Here is a 19,067-nt window from a genome sequence, read left to right on the forward strand (position 1 = left end):
TCAAAAAAACATTTAGTCTGTTTTTTAAGTCATTTAGTTTATGAGGACACAGGACGTGTCCTCATAAACCATGTTTATGTTGTAATACCCATGTCATTATACACATTTGTGTCCTCATAAACCATGTATACAAGAACACACACACACACACACATATATGTACATACATTTTGAGAGAGGAATTCTGGTTGCTTGGTCTTTTGAAATTCTGAAATTTGTAAATCATGTAGATTTAATTATAGAACTCGTGTTTTGTCATTAAAATAAACAAATGTGCAGTGTTTTTTGTCCCCATAATAAGTAATTGCTTTAATATAAAATAATTTAAATGAATATCAAAAACTTGAATGCAGCCATGGTTAAAGAGACGCACGAGAGCACATTTATAACCCCAGAGACCTCATGCACATGTTGCAGCTTGTTCAACACCTGCTGTTTGTGACACAGCTGCTTCTCCCATGAGGTCACAACTATTCATTAGCCAATCACCTGCAGCCTCAGACCCTCCCCATGCACCTCTACTGGAACGTCACACCTGTTCCCATAACCATAGGAATATGACCAGTTAATACACAAAGGGTAATGCTGGTGGGATTACATCAGCTAACAATATCTTCAACTATAAGGTGTTTGAATGTAAATAAAAATGACTAAGTATTTTATTTTATCAAAGCTAAACAAATTACATGTACCCTTCCAAAAATATTCCCTGATATTACGTTTGCATACAACACTATAAATTACATTGTGCAAGTATCGACAATTTATTGACCCTCAACCATAAGCTTTATGAAACTGCCAGAAGGATTATATTAAAAAAAAAAATCTGAACAAAGTCTGAAATTCCCAAATTCTTTATTGTATACAGAAAAGTAAATACAAATATTTCTATAATTATTCTCTATGCCCACTTAAAAAAAGATTCTGTACAAGAGGAAAAGTGTTAACCATCCTATCGATCCTCGCTGACGGCAGAGGAGTTCAGTTTACGAACCGCACATCAGACATTCGTCACGGTTCTCCAGCGAGCACACCATAGCGGCTTTGTTGCGTTCTTTGGTTTCCTCCTCACTTGTACTTTTCTGCGTCTCCTTCAGTTTCTCTTTGTTCAGAGTGAACTGGATGGGGTTGGCGGCTGGTTTAGTTCTCAGGTAGTACATTCCTGTTTTAAGACCCTGTGGAGAGAAGTAGACAGACTATTTAGCCATCAACTCTAATTTCTAAACTTCCAAATCCAGGCTCATGAAGTATCTAGTTTACCTGCTTCCAGCCGAAGAAGTGCATGCTGGTCAGTTTGCCATAGTTGGGTTCAGCTATGTGGATGTTGAGGGACTGGCTCTGGTCAATGAAGGCTCCTCGATCTGCAGCCATCTTTAAGACAGTCTTTTGAGAGATTTCCCATACAGTCTTATACAGCTCCTTCAGGTCATCTGGTATTGTGGGAATGCCCTGCAAAAAGAATGACATTTAGAAAGTGACACAAAGCAAAAACAAAAACAAAGAGTCAGTAATCAGTTTCATCTGATTTGGAAATGCCAACTAACCTGGATGGATCCGTTCTGAGCAATTAGCTGATTTTTCATTTCCTCGTTCCAAAGTCCTCGTTCCGTGAGGTCTTTGAGAAGATGTGGGTTCACGATCTAGAGGTAAATGAAACCCACTAGTTAATTATGTACAATGACATCAGTTTATCTTGCAAACGTTCACTGTAACGTCAAGCTCACCTGAAACTCTCCAGACAGAACTCTGCGTGTGTAGATGTTGCTGGTGTAGGGTTCGATTGACTCATTGTTGCCCAGGATCTGAGCTGTGGAGGCAGTGGGCATGGGAGCCAGCAGCAGACTGTTACGCACACCATGCCTGGCAAAGAAAAATAATAATAAATATGTGCATATATATTATAGCCTACCTTAGAATATATATTTTTTTTATTTTTAGTGTAAATTGGATATTAAGAACTAAGGTGAATAGTGTTAAAAAAAAAAAAAAGTAGCCAAAATATCAGATGACACTACATTAAGAATTGCAAACATTTTTTACATTATATTATATTTTATAACTTTTTTTGAAATGTTATGTTTAAATATGAGTCAAAGATGTCTATTATAACATGTTTTTGAAGCATTGATCATTGTAGCCAATCACAGACATATCTATTGAGCGAGTGAAGACAATAGCCAATAAGTGGCGTTTAAGAATCCGCTCAACAGCACTCAAAATGATAGAGGGAAATGCTAGTATCGTCACATTTTTAAAATTTCAGTACTGGCTTGGTACTGAAGTCAGTACTTTTGACAACACTTTATCAAAATTCTTGTTTAATTTTGTTGACATTACTTTTTAAAGAAGGGATTTTGGATCTCTCTTTTCAATTGCTTCATAAATCAGAAAATGTTGTCAACAGCCAAAAATAAAAAAAATATATATTTATTCTTTCAGGAACAAAACAAAATCATATATGAACAAATCTGTAAAAACCTTTGCAATATAGGTAGGAATGAAACTAAAATTTTATTTTTTAAGTTTCTTTCCAGAAGTTTGAAATATGTTATGAAAATATCCCAAAATCTCAAAATTAAAAAAAAAGAAAAAAAAAAAAAAAAAAAAAAAGTTTTTGCCTTGTATTATACACTGCCCGGCCAAAAAAGTCACTGTTTGGATTTTAATAGGCAAATACTTCATCTACGAATGGATCATTATTACAGTGATTATTATTTTTTTAGCATGTTTTATGTTTAGCAACGGTTCTTTTAACCCTTAAAGATGGAGTGTGTAGCTTTTCATTTCTTGAACAACCATGTAGGAAGACACATCATGGCCATATTCCAGGATGACAATGTCAAGATTCACCAGGCTCAAATTGTGAAAGAATGGTTCAGAGAGCATGAAGAATCATTTTCACACATGAATTGGCACCTCTGAGTCTTAATTTCATTGAAAGTCTTTGGGATGTGCTGGAGGAGACTTTACAGATTGCTCGACTCTTGCATTGTTAATACAAGATCTTGACCAAAAATTGATGCACGTCTTGATGGAAATAACATCACAACATTTATTTAGTCAAGATCTTTTATTGACAATGCAAGAGGTGAGCACTCTATAAAGTCTACTCCAGCACATCCCAAAAACTTACACTGAGGTTAAGGTCAGTGCCAATTCATGTGTGAAAATGATTCTTCATGCTCTCTGAACCATTCTTTCACAATTTAACCCTGGTGAATCTTGACATTGTCATCCTGAAATATGGCCATGATGTGTCTTCCTACATGGTTGTTTAAGAAATAAAAAGATACACACTCCATCTTTTAGGGTTAAAAGAACCGTTGCCAAACATATAACATGCTAGAAAAATAATAACCACTGTAATAATGATCCATCCATAGACTCTTAAGTATTTGCCTATTAAAATCCAAACAGCGACTTTTTTTTGGCCGGGCAGTGTTTATTTGCATAATTGTTTTAAATGAATTCAAATTGTTACTTAATATAATTATTTAAAACATGTTCCACTGACAATTCTTCAAATTCCTATGACACTTCCAGGCTGTCCACAGGATTTTTGAGATTATGAATCATGCAAGCAGTTACTAACTTTGCGATCTTCTCCTTAAGTGCCCCCCAGTCCCACAGGTCTGTAGGTGTCTTTTCCCACATATCATACTGCAGGATCTGTGAAATCACCAGGAACAATTAGAGCTCTGTAAACGTCAATATCCAATTTCCACACAATAATATTTAACTTACGCCCTTGCTCACAGGAGACCCAGCGTAGGTTTCATACGGTCCAAATTCTGCAGCCAGCTCACAGCTGGACTCCAAGGCAGCATAGTAGATGGTCTCAAAGATCTGTGTGTTGAGAAGCTGAGCCTCTGCACTCTCGAAGGGGAAGCGCATGAGGATGAAGGCGTCGGCCAGACCCTGAACACCAATCCCAATGGGCCTATGACGCTTGTTGGAGTTCTCTGCCTGTTGATTAAGAGAGATGATCAACCTCTGCAGCGATTATAATAACGCAGGATGGCTAAAACGGAATAAACAGCACTTCACCTCTTTCACTGGGTAGTAGTTGATATCGATGATTTTGTTCAGGTTCTTCACGATGACCTTTGTAACAGAGGCCAACTTCTGGAAGTCAAAAGTTCGCTCTGAGGTGACGTACATGTTAAGTGCAATGGAAGCCAGGTTGCAAACAGCCACCTACAAGAGAGAGTTGGTTCTTCGTGAATGCACTTTCCAATAAAGTCAACATGTCATGCGACAGACAATAAGCTATATTATTATACTTTGTATAGGTATTCTGCACTCTCTTTACCTCATCCTTACTGGTGTACTCTACTATCTCTGTGCACAGGTTACTGCATTTGATGGTGCCCAGGTTCTGCTGGTTGCTCTTGCGGTTGCAGGCATCCTTGTAAAGCATGTAGGGTGTGCCGGTCTCTGTCTGAGACTCAATGATGGCATACCACAACTGCTGAGCTTTCACCACACGCTTAGCTTTACCTGCCTGCTCATAACTGGAACAAAAGAACATTGAATGATTAATAATAACTTTTTCATAATTTTACAGTAGTATCATTAAAGGAATATGTAATTTTCGCAGCTGAAGTTTGCTTATTCAAAACAAAGGCGCAGCTTGATGACGTCATGAATGAGCGTGGAATCATGGGCATTGTCGTCTCCATATCCACAGCCAATGGAAAGGAATTCAACGGACTCGGGCAGAAATCATGTTCATGGATGAGCTAACGTTTTACTAACGTTACAGTGGTATGAAGCAGGACGGGTCAGGGGCCGTGGGGGCAGGGACGAGGCACTGGAGCGAATGCTAATGATAGACCTGCGATGCACACCGATCTCTTATTATGCTTATGCTGCAGTTGGCCACTTCCGCTCTTTGCGCTGTGAATGTGGACCAACACTGCTTTACATGGTTAAAACAATCATACTAAATACATTTGAGTGTGTTGAAAGTTATAATGTTACTCTGTGCGTTCGCTCGGTGGCTGCTATGAGACACTTGTTGCACTTTTCAGTAATCTAGATCGACATTAGTAAAACTGTAAATCGAAGGTAGCGCGGATATGATGTCATCGACAGGTGACGCAATGACACGCTCTTTGTCCTGGTTAAAACTGCTGATTTTTCTGGATTTAAACATTGTTGGAAACGTTTGGGATGATGTAAGTACACATCAACAAAATATACAACATTGTTCTAGTGGTTTTTGGATATTTAAATCTAAAAAAAAATAAAAAAATATTTTTTTTTTTACATATTGTGCCTTTAACAATATTTTCATACCTTGTGTAGAGCTTCTCAAACTCCTCTCCCCAGCACTCATCCAGCCCGGGACAGTCACTGGGACACATCAGAGACCAGTCCTACATGAGATAGGAGCAGCAACATTTTTGTTTTTGTGCTTAAAATGAAGCATCTGAACTAAACTGGATTGGTTATATATTGGTTATGTATACACAAACACACAGCCATTCAAAAGTTGAAAAAAAATTTTGGAATGTTTTTGAAAGAAGTCTCTTTTGCTTACCAAGGATGCATTTAATTATTATAAACACTGTAAAACTGTTATATTGTGAAATATTACAGCAATTTAAATTAACTTTTCTATTTTAATAGATTTAAAAATGTAATTTATTCTTGTGATGGTAAAGCTGAATTTTCAGCATCATTACTCCAGTCTTCAGTGTCATATGATCCTTTAGAAATCATTCTAATATGCTGATTTGCTGCTCAAGAAACATTTATCATCAAATGTTGAAAACAGTTGTGCTGCTTAATATTTGTGGAAACTGCTAAACAATTTTTTTCCAGGATTCTTTGATGAATAGAAAGAAAAGAAAAAAAAAGATTGCTGAATCCTTGCAAATCCAGAAATCCTTGCTGAATAAAAGATATTGATATTGCAGATATCTCTCAAATAATTCTCATAGTTTAAAGTGTGCTCACCCCATTGGTCTCCACTCGCTTCATAAACAGATCAGGGATCCAGAGGGCATAAAACAGATCTCTAGCTCTCTGTTCCTCTTTTCCAGTATTCTTTTTAAGCTCTAGGAAGTCAAAAATGTCAAAATGCCAGGGCTCCAGGTACATGGCAAAAGCTCCTGGTCTCTGAGTGAGGAGGAGAGAAAATGTCAGTCTTCCAAACCAAATTTGAGAATCCTTGAGTATCACATGTAAAATGTTTTACCTTATTTCCTCCTTGGTCCACATAGCGTGCTGTGTTATTGTAGACACGAAGCATAGGAACCAGGCCATTTGAGTTGCCATTTGTCTAAGTGACAAAAGACATGAAGTAAACCCAACTGCTGAGATTTAAAGTACCATTGGAGTAAATCTAAAAGCAGAGGATGAAGAAAACTCACCCCTGCAATGTAGCTGCCAGTGGCTCTAATGCAGCTCACAGCCACCCCGATACCTCCGGCAGACTTAGAGATGAGGGCACACTGCTTCAGTGTGTCATAGATCCCCTCAATACTGTCATCTTTCATAGCAAGCAGGAAGCAACTAGACATTTGACAAAAGGAAGATGCTTGTATTATGCATACAGTACGCTACTGACTTTGCCAACAGTAAACAGGAAAACATTTGTTTTGAAAAACTGCCCCCTTGTGTCTGATTGCTATATATTGACTTCCTATATATGTTTTCCTGGTGCTTCCTGGTGTTCACCTGGAGAGCTGTGGCCGGTTGGTGCCAGCATTAAAGAGCGTAGGAGAAGCATGAGTGAACCACTTCTCAGACAGCAGGTTGTAGGTTTCAATAGCTGCTGCAATGTCCTCCTTATGGATACCCACGGACACTCTCATCAGCATGTGCTGGGGCCGCTCAGCAACTGAAAAAAGAAGAGGTCATGGTGTCACAGGAATGTTTTCCAATCAGGTCAGAGTCTTTTCTCTTTTTCTTTACCTTGCTTGCATTTCCCCTCATTAAACGTTTCATCTACCACTTCTTATGTTTAGCCCTGTTGCGATAATTAATCTTCTGATTGCGGTTATTTGATCTAAGCGTGGTTTCAGTCAACTCTTTTATAGGCCTATGGCACACAGGACCAAAAGAAATAGACAAGCACCAATTAAGTTATTTGAAGCCATTCCATAAGAATATTTACATCATTAAATTAAAGTTCTCGGAAACTCGTCTTCCCTCCATTGCAGCTGTCAATCATTCTCCTTTCAGCAATCAAACAGCACACCTCGTCCAGTTACAACAGTCAGCGCGGTAAAACCCTCTCCAATGACATTCCCATTATAATGCTTTATCTGTAGATAAAGGGCTGTGGATTTGCATAAAATGACTTTATTTTGCTGGAGTTTATTGCGGTTTCTGCCGGGTGTCTGTTAGGTCACACAATAACTGGAATTTAAAACTGTAAAGAAATAAATGATTAATAAACTATTGGACAGATATACAGTAGGATTTGTGCGCTTGAGATTACATTATTAAATATTACATTATTTGTGTATTTACACAATTCTTTACATATATAAAAAATATAAAAATTGTGGAATGTATGAATACATGAATGTATTTCATAAGAATATAAATAGTAATTTGTTTTTATTAACATGTTTAGATTTTATAAAATTACTCTGCACCAAAGATTTTTTCAATAATTACTTTTTGCTGCTGAATTATACACTTACTCAGTTCTATATATATATATATATATATATATATATATATATATATATATATATATATATATATATATATATATATATATATATATATATATATATATATATATATATATATATATATATATGAGAGAGAGAGAGAGAGAGAGTGTGTGTGTGACAGGCCTACTTATGTTGGTCTTTTCTTTACGGTTTTCTATCCTTTATTTTTCATGCCCTCTCCATTTCCTTGTGTCTCAATTTGACTGTCTTTTATTTGCATACAGTAGATTTCATTTAACTAACTTACCCTTTCCATTGATCTTCAGCAGATATGAGCGCTCCAATGTCTAAAAGAAAGGTTAAAGTCTAGGATTAACACCACAAAATTAATTTCAGAGAAGCATTAAAATGTCTATTTTGCATATGCTCTTATTTCAGAATTACCTTGAAACCAAAGAAGTTGTAAGAGAAATCTCTATCAAAAATGATGGCTGAGTTGAGACGCTAGGGAAATACAGAAAAATTAAATTAATTATAAATACTAAACACAAAATGTGACTTTTTATGGTGGTGGAGAGGAATGTGCAGATCATACTTACATCTTTGTTGGCCAAAACAATATCAAGGGTTTCTTTTGAAATCATAGGTGAGTGGCGGCTGTTTAGGGGATTCACATAGTTGTAGAGGTCCTCCATAACCTCTGCAAATAAAAGCATTATTTCATTTTAGATTGTGAAGTGTCACATTGACATGAAACGGGTGATTGTTTTTCAACTCACCACTGAAGACCTTCTTAGTTTCTTTGTGAAGGTTGGACACAGCGATGCGGGCCGCCAGGATGGCATAGTCAGGGTGTTTGGTGGTGAGGGTGGCAGCGATCTCAGCAGCCAGGGTGTCCAGCTCTACTGTGGTGACACCGCTGTAAAGGCCCTGAATCACCTTCATTGTGATTTGAGTCTGCAAAGCAAACCATGTGATTTTGGGTCAGAGCTTTATATTTAGCTTCTTGGAAGATGCTTCTTTAAATGGAATAACTTTTAAAGTGTTCCTAATATGGATTTTTTTGAAAATGCCAGTGTGTAATGTAGCTGTACGTGAATGTAAACAGTCTGCAAAGTTGTAAAGCTGAAAGAGCATCATAAATAAAGTTATTGTCTCTCAAAAGAGTCGACTCCGATCGGCTTAAATGAGTTCGAATCCCATTTCCTCGAAGTTCACGTCACAACACATTTGCATAATGCCGCCTACGTTCTGTGTGGACATCCCGTGAAAACTTGAACTCCTCTCAAACGCTGCAGCTCGTTCGTGTGGATAACATGTCGACAAGACGCTGTGCTCTGCGCTGTGAAAGGAAATTCGTTATCTTTTCCAAAATGAGGCTGTGAAGAATCAGTGGTTAAAGGTGGGACAATACCCACTTTATTTGGACCAACGTGCTCCTCAGAATCACAACCTGTAAGTGTGATTATATATGTATATATTTTATACCGAGTGTTCAAAATACATAGTTTTGTGTTTTAGATATATTGTGTATGTCTCCGGCTAACTCACGTTATTACGTATTACTACTCTTACTGAAATACTTCGGCTAATCAGCTGTGGGCCACTATTATCTAAAATTGTGTCCATTAATGCAGATTGTGTTGTTCTTACTACTCTGAGTAATGATGAAGGATGGAGCAAGATTTGTTTTACAAACTTTAATATTACATCTGTCATTCACGTTAATGCTCAGCTAACGTACGCACCGTTATGATACTGTTAATAATACAGTTCCCACATGTGCACCTGCAATAAATTAGAAATATACACATCGGTTTGTTGATGGACATACACTTGTTAAAGAATGTTCACTTTAAAATGAAAATTACCCCAAGATTTACTCACCCTCAAGCTATCCTAGGTGTATATGACTTTCTTCTTTCTGATGAACACAATCAGAGTTATATCAACAAATATCCTGACGCATCCAAGATTTATTCAACTTACGAAAAAAGCGTAACTGACGTCATTGGTCCCGTTCACTGCCATTATAAAGCTCGGATGCATCAGGATATTTATTAATATAACTGATTGTGTTCGTCAGAAAGAAAAAAGTCATATACACCTAGGATGGCTTGAGGGTGAGTAAAGCTTGGGGTAATTTTCATTTTAAAGTGAACTAATCCTTTAATGCTGATGGTGAAGAATTACAGTTGCAACATCTCATGATGAAAGTCAAACTAAGTAGTGTATCACTGAGAAACATCCTGCTCAAGTCGTCCTTGTGGTTGAATAACTAGTTCTTCCAATATTTCATCATCGGACTTGCGCTCGGATTGATATAGTAAAATCAATGCCATCGTTACTTCCTTTACAGTGTGTACAATCGCTGAGCTTTAGGAAGCCTACGGAGCTAAATCAGTTATGGTAATGGGTGTTTGTTTCCGACTTGTGCTGTAAGCGGTAGAGAAATCACAACAGACTGGGCAGTCTGGCCAATCAGAGCAGAGCAGGCTCACAGAAAGGAGGGATTTAGAGAGACTGATTCACCCGACGAGCCATTTGAGAATCACTGAAAAATGCAGGTGATGCGCAATGTATATTATGAGAAGAGGAAATTGCTTTTTGACCTTTGCGTGATGCATGTAAACCTGTTGCAGGAGACCTCCTTTCAAATAGCATAATATGGGCACTTTAATACAGGGCCGTAAGGAAGTTTCTAAGCATTATGTTTGTGGGTGGCTAATACAGTTTGATCTGTTTAAATATTACTAGGGTGTTGGCTCTTCTAAAAGAAGTTGGAAGTGGCCTGTTATGGATCTACTGTTTGATGAATAACTATTTAAGGGGCAGTTGTGGCCTAATGATTAGAGAGTCAGACTGGTAACCTGCGGGTTTAGTTCTCAATACTGGTAGGTAAAGACTTTAGCAAGGCACCTAACACACAATCACTCCCCGGGCACCACAGCAAAAATGGCTGCCCACTGCTCTGGGTGTGTGTATTCACTACTCTCTACTACTAATGTGTGTGAACTAATTGGATGGTTTAAATGCAGAGGACAAATTTCAAGTATGGGTTACCATACTTGGCCTTCACTTGGCAGAGGGTTTTCAAATTGGATGGGGGTGTCCCTCACATGAGGATAATCATATTTGGGGGCTGTGGCATCTAAAAGATTGAAAACCCCTGGACTACGCAATGGTTGATTGCGGAAAGTGTAACATGTTTGTTTTGATGCATTTCATAACTTACAGGATCAACAAAGTCAGAGTTGAGTCCATAGCAAAGTTTCTGGATGCGTGATGTGATTTTGTCGAACATTACACGCTCCTGGCGCCCATCTGAGACAAGAAAAACAAAAACACCAGATAAAATAAACCCCATTTTGACCTCCATAATGACTCATTTAAAATACAGTAAGTCCCCTAATAAAGAATACATTGACATGATATGAACTGCAAATAAAGATATGAAATGTGCATAAAAAAATATTTGGCTCATGAGTGTGGCATAACACATTTAAGCTATCATAACCTGTTACGTGTTGTATATTTAGCACTAAAGTTACCCGCTATGATCTAGTTGGGGTTGGCGCCAAATTTGAGTTAACAAAGAGAATAGTCTTCTGGCGCTCATTCTCAATATAATTACGTTATGTAGTTGGAAAAGTCAATATAATAAACAACCAATAAATCTGCGACCTTATCCAAGATTTAAAATGAACTCAACAGATTTAACGTTAGATTCTTTTTTTTACGTGTAGACATTGCAACACGATTAAGGTCAATAAATATTTGGTTTACAGACTGGCCATCATTGTGGTCAATATTGAGAACATTACATAAACAGCTAGTTAACGTTAACGTATAAATTATTAGCATATATACTGTACATTTTTATTAGCATATAAATTGTACATTTTCCGACTATATTGCCAATGAAAAGGTAATTGAGTGGGACTTTACCTCGCTTGATCACGTGCATGATGGTAGACAGCACAGGAACAAAAAATTTTTATTTTTTTTTAAAATGTTATTTATGGATAAAGTGTTGCTCTGCTGACCGGCTTCTCAGCTGCTCCTGTTGTTGTGAACGAAGTGCTGAGCGCCAACACAAACCCGCCAGAATCATTGTCGTCATCGTCCAGAGAAGAGTATCTTCGCCAATGGCCATTCGCTCCTTCTTCTTCGTCTTCTTCTTCTTCTTCTTCTTAGTTTTATGGCAGATTGCAACCATGGCTTATCAGGTGCATACCGCCTCCTACTGTATCGGAGTATGTAGCATGGATATGAATCTACTTTTACAAAAAAAAAAAAAAAAACCACATTATATAAATCCTATAATACATCCCTGTATCCTTCAAATATTCCACGACAGCATCCTGCGTTTTTTTTAACCCCTTCTCCTGTTGTTCCCAAAACACCTTCAAGGTTCCATTTCCTTCCAATCTGAATTATCTTTTGCTTTAATCTACAAACCCGATTCCAAAAAAGTTGGGACACTGTACAAATTGTGAATAAAAAAAGGAATGCAATGATGTGGAAGTTTCAAATTTCAATATTTTATTCAGAATACAACATAGATGACATATCAAATGTTTAAACTGAGAAAATGTATCATTTTAAGGGAAAAATAAGTTGATTTTAAATTTCATGGCATCAACACATCTCAAAAAAGTTGGGACAAGGCCATGTTTACCACAGTGTGGCATACCCTCTTCTTTTTATAACAGTCTGCAAACGTCTGGGGACTGAGGAGACAAGTTGCTCAAGTTTAGGAATAGGAATGTTGTCCCATTCTTGTCTAATACAGGTATCTAGTTGCTCAACTGTCTTAGGTCTTCTTTGTCGCATCTTCCTCTTTATGATGCACCAAATGTTTTCTATGGGTGAAAGATCTGGACTGCAGGCTGGCCATTTCAGTACCCGGATCCTTCTTCTACGCAGCCATGATGTTGTAATTGATGCAGTATGTGGTCTGGCATTGTCATGTTGGAAAATGCAAGGTCTTCCCTGAAAGAGATGACGTCTGGATGGGAGCATATGTTGTTCTAGAACTTGGATATACCTTTCAGCATTGATAGTGCCTTTCCAGATGTGTAAGCTGCCCATGCCACACGCACTCATGCAACCCCATACCATCAGAAATGCAGGCTTCTGAACTGAGCACTGATAACAACTTGGGTTGTCCTTGTCCTCTTTAGTCTGGATGACATGGCGTCCCAGTTTTCCAAAAAGAACTTCAAATTTTGATTCGTCTGACCACAGAACAGTTTTCCACTTTGCCACAGTCCATTTTAAATGAGCCTTGGCCCAGAGAAAACACCTGCGCTTCTGGATCATGTTTAGATATGGCTTCTTTTTTGACCTATAGAGTTTAAGCCGGCAACGGCGAATGGCACGGTGGATTGTGTTCACCGACAATGTTTTCTGGAAGTATTCCTGAGCCCATGTTGTGATTTCCATTACAGTAGCATTCCTGTTTGTGATGCAGTGCCATCTAAGGGCCCGAAGATCACGGGCATCCAGTATGGTTTTCCGGCCTTGACCCTTACGCACAGAGATTGTTCCAGATTCTCTGAATCTTTGGATGATATTATGCACTGTAGATGATGATAACTTCAAACTCTTTGCAATTTTTCTCTGAGAAACTCCTTTCTGATATTGCTCCACTATTTTTTTGCCGCAGCATTGGGGGAATTGGTGATCCTCTGCCCATCTTGACTTCCGAGAGACACTGCCACTCTGAGAGGCTCTTTTTATACCCAATCATGTTGCCAATTGACCTAATAAGTTGCAAATTGGTCCTCCAGCTGTTCCTTCTATGTACATTTAACTTTTCCGGCCTCTTATTGCTACCTGTCCCAACTTTTTTGGAATGTGTAGCTCTCATGAAATCCAAAATGAGCCAATATTTGGCATGACATTTCAAAATGTTTCACTTTCAACTTTTGATATGTTATCTATATTCTATTGTGAATAAAATATAAGTTTATGAGATTTGTAAATTATTGCATTCCTTTTTTATTCACAATTTGTACAGTGTCCCAACTTTTTTGGAATCGGGTTTGTATTCCTCTCTTCCCTATATTTCCTACAATGTAACAGTATATGTTCTGCATTTTCTGTGATTTTACATTCTATACATTCATCTGATTTACATTTACCTAACAAAAACAATGTTTTATTTAACCCTGTATGGTCAAATCTCAGTCTGGTTAAAACAGACTCCTCCCTTCTTTTCCTTCCATTAATACCCTGTGCATTAATACATTTCTGTATACTATAATATTTTCTTCCACTATTATCCATGTCCCATATGTCCTGCCATTTCTTCATTATTTCTTTTTTAATTATTGCTTTAGCTTCTCCTTTGCCAAATGGAATATTTATAATATCGTTTATCCTGGTTTATTTCTTTGCTATTTTGTCTGCTTTCTCATTCCCTTTTATATTTACATGAGCAGGTACCCAGCAGAATCTCACATCTATCTGAAGCCTCCGCAATCTAAATAAACTTTGGTGGATTTCTAGCATTAAATCTTCTCTATTAGATCTCATATTTTGAATACTGTAAAGGGCTGCTACAGAGTCAACACAACATACCACTCTATCTGGTTTTACTTCTTCCACCCACTGTAACCCTATAATAATTGCCATCATCTCTGCCGTATAAACTGACAGCTGGTCAGGGAATCTTTTCCCAATACTTACATTCAATGTTGGTATGTATATTACCCTGTTTTCTTCATCATTGGATCCATCTGTATAAATATCTAAATAACTGTAAAATTTGCTTTTTATGTATTGACTTGCCATATGTCCTTTCTCACTCTCTTCGCATTTATCCTTTAGTACCGTTATATTCAAATCTACCTCAGTTTTTGGAAACAGCCAAACAGGAATATTACTAAAAGGTGTAGGAGTGTTAAAAAAGATATTGTTTAATCTATATTCCTCTGATTTAGTCTTTGTTACCCATCCAAAGCCATTACCTTTAAAAGAGTTATACTCCCAACATTCATGAATAACACTATTTGCAGGGTTTTCATTTCCACATCCACGTAATCGACACCAGTATGTAAGCAAAGTTTATCTCTTCTCAGTTCTAAGGGCACTTCTCCTAATTCTACTTGAATTGCTTTAGTTGGTGTTGATCTCATAGCACCAGAACAAATCCTCAAAGCTTTATTAATAACTCTATCCATTTTCATTAAATGTGTTTTAGCTGCTGCTCCATACACACAGCATCCGTAATCTATCGTTGACCTCATTAAAGCCCTATAAATGTACATCAGTGATTGTTTATCTGCTCCCCAATCTTTCCCAGCTAATGCTCTCATTGTCACAGACACGCCAGGCTCTACACTCTCACAGACACAGCGCACGTCATCACCAGAGTTTTAATCACTCACACCTGCAGCCCATCAGCACTTTCATCAACAGCAGCACAAAAGGCTCACGCTCTCACTTATTCACTGTCTGGTCTTGTTTGCACATGGTTCCTATCACTCTGCTTACCTTAAGGACTCCTCTGAAGATACTTACCCGTCTCCTCGTGTTCTCCTCGTGTTCTCCTCGTGTTCTCCTCGTGTTCTCCTCGTGTTCTCCTCGTGTTCTCCTCGTGTTCTCCTCGTGTTCTCCTCGTGTTCTCCTCGTGTTCTCCTCGTGTTCTCCTCGTGTTCTCCTCGTGTTCTCCTCGTGTTCTCCTCGTGTTCTCCTCGTGTTCTCCTCGTGTTCTCCTCGTGTTCTCCTCGTCAACTGTGAGTTCATCAGTGTCTGCTCAAGCCCCAAGTCTGTCATCTGTCTGCCATTCCTGCAAAACAAGACAAGTATCAGTTCTACATCTGTATCTGCCATCATATCAACCTGCATTCACTTACCTGCACTCTGTCATCTCTTCTGGTTGTTCAATAAACCTCATTACCATTATTCCTGTGTCGCTGTCCCCTTCTGTACTTGTAACACTCATTAAGTTTATAACTTTTTTTACATTTTGATTTCACCTTTTCTATATGTATTTTCCATGTTCTTTTTTGATCTAACCACATACCCAAATATTTAAAACATTCTACCATTTCCATATTGTGGCCATATAACTTCAAGTTCTGTTTGTCTATCCCTTTTTTCTTGGTTAATAACATACAGGTGCTGGTCATATAATTAGAATATCATCAAAAAGTTCATTTTTTTATTATAAATTATTTTTAAAAATGAAACTTTCATATATTCTAGATTCCCCACATGTAAAGTAAAACATTTCAAAAGTTTTTTTTTTAAATTTTGGTGATTAGAGCGTACAGCTCATGAAAGTCCAAAATCCAGTATTTCAAAATATTAGAATATTTCCTAAGATCAATCAAAAAATGGATTTGCAAAACAGAAAAGTTCAAGTTCTTTAAAGTATGTTCTTTTGTGCACTCAATACTTGATCGGCAGGACATATTACAGCAAATGACTTGCTCCTAGCACAAATTACTGCATCAGTGAAGTGTGGCATGGAAGTGATCAGCCTGTGGCACTGCTGAGGCACTATTGAGCCTTCAGATCATCTGTATATTGTTGGATCGACTGTTTCTCATCTTTCTCTTGAAAATATCCCATAGATTCAGGTCAGGCATATTGGCTGGCCAATAAAACACAGTAATATCATGGTCAGCAAACCACTTGGAAGTGGTTTTTGCACTGTGGGCAGATGCTAAAGTCCTGCTGGAAAAGGAAATCAGCATCTCCATAAAGCTTGTCAGCAGATAGAAGCATAAAGTGCTCCAAAATCTCCTGGAAGATGGCTGCATTGACTTTGCACTTGATAAAACACAATGGACCAACACCAGCAGACGTCACGGCCCCCCCAAATCATTACTGACTTCAGAAACTTCACACTAGACTTCAAGCAGCTTGGATTCTGTGCCTCTCCAGTCTTCCTTCAGACTCTGGGACCATGATTTCAACATGAAATGCAAAATTTACTTTTATCTGAAAAGAGGATTTTCGACCACTGTTCACTGTCCAGTTCTTTTTCTCCTTAGCCCAGGTAAGATGCTTCTGACGTTGTCTCTGGTTCAGAAGTGGCTTGGTAGTCCTTTTCCTGAAGATGTCTGAGTGTGGTGACTCTTGATGCGCTGACTCCGGCTTCATTCTACTCATTGTGAAGCTCTCCCAAGTGTTTGAATCGGCTTTACTTGACAGTATTCTCAAGCTTGCGGTCATCCCTGTTGCTTGTGCACCTTTGCCTACCCAATTTCTTCCTTCCAGTCAACTTTGCATTTAATATGCTTTGATATTTCACTCTGTAAACAGCCACCCCATTCAGTAATGACCTTCTGTGACTTACTCTCTTTGTGGAGGGTGTCAATGATTGTCTCCTGGACCATTGCCAAGTCAGCAGTCTTCCCCATTAGTGTGGTTTCAAAGAACAAGAGATACCCGGAATTTATACTGTAGGGATGGTCATTTAATCAAACTCAAATGTAAATATTCTAATATTTTGAGATACTGGATTTTGGACTTTCATGAGCTGTACGCTCTAATCAACAAATAAAAAAAAAAAAAACTTTTGAAATGTTTTACTTTACATGTAGGGAATCTAGAATATATGAAAGTTTCATTTTTTTAAATAATTTACAATAAAAAAATGAACTTGTTCACGATATTCTAATTATATGACCAGCACCTGTATAGCAGGATTTACTTGGAGAGAGCTTAAAGCCCCAATTATATGACCATTGCTCTACTTTATTTATTGCTTCCTTGATTTTATATATCACACCTATGGGATCTCATCCTCTTACCCAAATGGCCCCATCGTCTGCATTCAAAGCTGACCCAACTCTTCTATCTAAATTCATAAAAATATCATTAATCAAAACATTAAATAAAACTGGACTTCTGACGCTTCCTTGTGGAATTCCATTAGTAATTTCATATTCCTCTGATACTTCTGATCCTACTTTAACTCTAAATCTTCTTTCTGATAAAAAATCTAAAACCCAATTATAGAACCTACCTTTTATTCCAATTTTATTTAATTAATAACCCTTCCCTCCACATAGAGTCATAAGCCTTTTCAATATCAAAAAATACAATATTCATTAATTGTTTCATTTTAAATGTTTTCTCTATCTCATTGCTTTCTTTCACAACAGCATCCATTGTAGAACGTCCTTTTCTGAAACCACTTTGATATGGTGCAAATAAACCTCTGTGTTCAAGGAAATAATTAAGTCTTCTTACCAAGATCTTCTCCATCCACTTGCATAAGTGGGATGTTAGGGCGATGGGTCTGTAATTGCCAGCGTTGTTAGGATCCTTTCCAGGTTTTTTAAAAGGCAATATTAATGCACTCTTCCAATTTTTTGGCATTTTGCCTTCTTCCCAAATCTTATTAAATAGATATCTCTAATACTTTTTCCGGTAATTTTTGAAACATAACATAGCTCAGTTGATCTTCTCCTGTAGCAGTATTTCTGATACCATTTAATACTGTCACTAACTCATTCATATTGATTTCTTCATCCATAGTATTTTCCATGTTATCTTTTTTAAAAAGCACATCCCTATTTTCATTTAAAATATTTCTTTATTTTGTCTATGAATATCATCTAAATGATCTCCACTATGCACACTGGCAAACTTCTTTCCTAACATATTTGCCTTTTCCTTATCTGTTATTGCCATTATTCCTTGATCCTCTAATACTGTCCTTTAAAGATATTTGCTTTACATGCTCATCAATGAATCCTGAAAAAGTATCACAGGTTATAAAATAATATTAAGCAGCACAACTGTTTCCAACATTGATAATAAATCTGCATATTACAATGATTTCTGAAGGATCATGTGACACTGAGACTGGAGTAATGACTGATGAAAATGCAGCTTTGATCACAGAAATAAATTATGTTTTAAAGTATATTAAAATAGAAAAACATAATTTTAAATTGTAATAATATTTCACAATAGTATTGTTTTTTCTGTATTTATTATGAAATAAATGCAGCCTTATTGAGCATAAGAGACTTTGTTCAAAAACATTAAAAATAGTAGTTTCCAAAGTTTTGACTGGTAGTGTATATATAAATGAATATATAGACTTGCTTAAAGGCATAGTTTACCCAAAAATGAAAATTTAAACACCTTCAAGTTGTTCTAAACCTGTGACTTTCTTTCTTTCTTCTGTTGAACAAGAATGTTGGTAACCAGACAATTGATGGCCACCATGAACTGTCTAGTTACCAAAAATCTTTAAAACATTTTCTCGTGTTCAACAAAAGAAACTCTAACACAGGTTTAGAACAACTTGAGGGTGATTAAATGATTTTAATAATCCCTTTAACACAGCTTACATTTTTCATAGTGTAATTTCAGATCAATTGTATTTCACTGGTGTGATGTCAGACCTATTTTAGTAATATTTCCATGTCTTCAAATGACAGTGTAATAAATCTG

At 37.2% G+C, this 19,067-nt stretch overlaps 1 protein-coding gene across 1 annotated transcript; it reads right to left on the minus strand.

The window, feature by feature from the left end:
* Positions 1 to 838: 838 nt before the first annotated feature.
* On the minus strand, positions 839 to 11,733 carry rrm1 (ribonucleotide reductase M1 polypeptide). Its single transcript, XM_051878003.1, has 19 exons — positions 11,586 to 11,733; positions 10,873 to 10,961; positions 8,417 to 8,594; positions 8,237 to 8,337; positions 8,082 to 8,141; positions 7,945 to 7,984; positions 6,688 to 6,850; positions 6,381 to 6,522; positions 6,206 to 6,289; positions 5,965 to 6,126; positions 5,302 to 5,381; positions 4,313 to 4,514; positions 4,048 to 4,197; positions 3,745 to 3,966; positions 3,593 to 3,669; positions 1,725 to 1,860; positions 1,545 to 1,640; positions 1,261 to 1,449; positions 839 to 1,175 (listed from the first exon to the last, which is right to left on the minus strand). Exons 1-19 carry the CDS (start codon positions 11,602 to 11,604, stop codon positions 987 to 989), a joined length of 2,379 nt encoding a protein of 792 aa, XP_051733963.1. The 5' UTR covers positions 11,605 to 11,733; the 3' UTR covers positions 839 to 986.
* Positions 11,734 to 19,067: the final 7,334 nt, after the last annotated feature.

This window comes from Ctenopharyngodon idella, chromosome 21 (genome assembly GCF_019924925.1).
Source record: "Ctenopharyngodon idella isolate HZGC_01 chromosome 21, HZGC01, whole genome shotgun sequence".
Taxonomy (NCBI): Eukaryota; Metazoa; Chordata; class Actinopteri; order Cypriniformes; family Xenocyprididae; genus Ctenopharyngodon; species Ctenopharyngodon idella.

What these genes read in the sequence shown, in the direction of transcription:
- rrm1 (XM_051878003.1), bottom strand. An exon ending in AGCGAGTGGAGACCAATGGG is followed by an intron (nt 5,382 to 5,964) that starts GTGAGCACACTT and finishes TATCTCATGTAG; the next exon opens with GACTGGTCTCTGATGTGTCC. An exon ending in CTTAAGGAGAAGATCGCAAA is followed by an intron (nt 1,861 to 3,592) that starts GTTAGTAACTGC and finishes TTTCTTTGCCAG; the next exon opens with GCATGGTGTGCGTAACAGTC.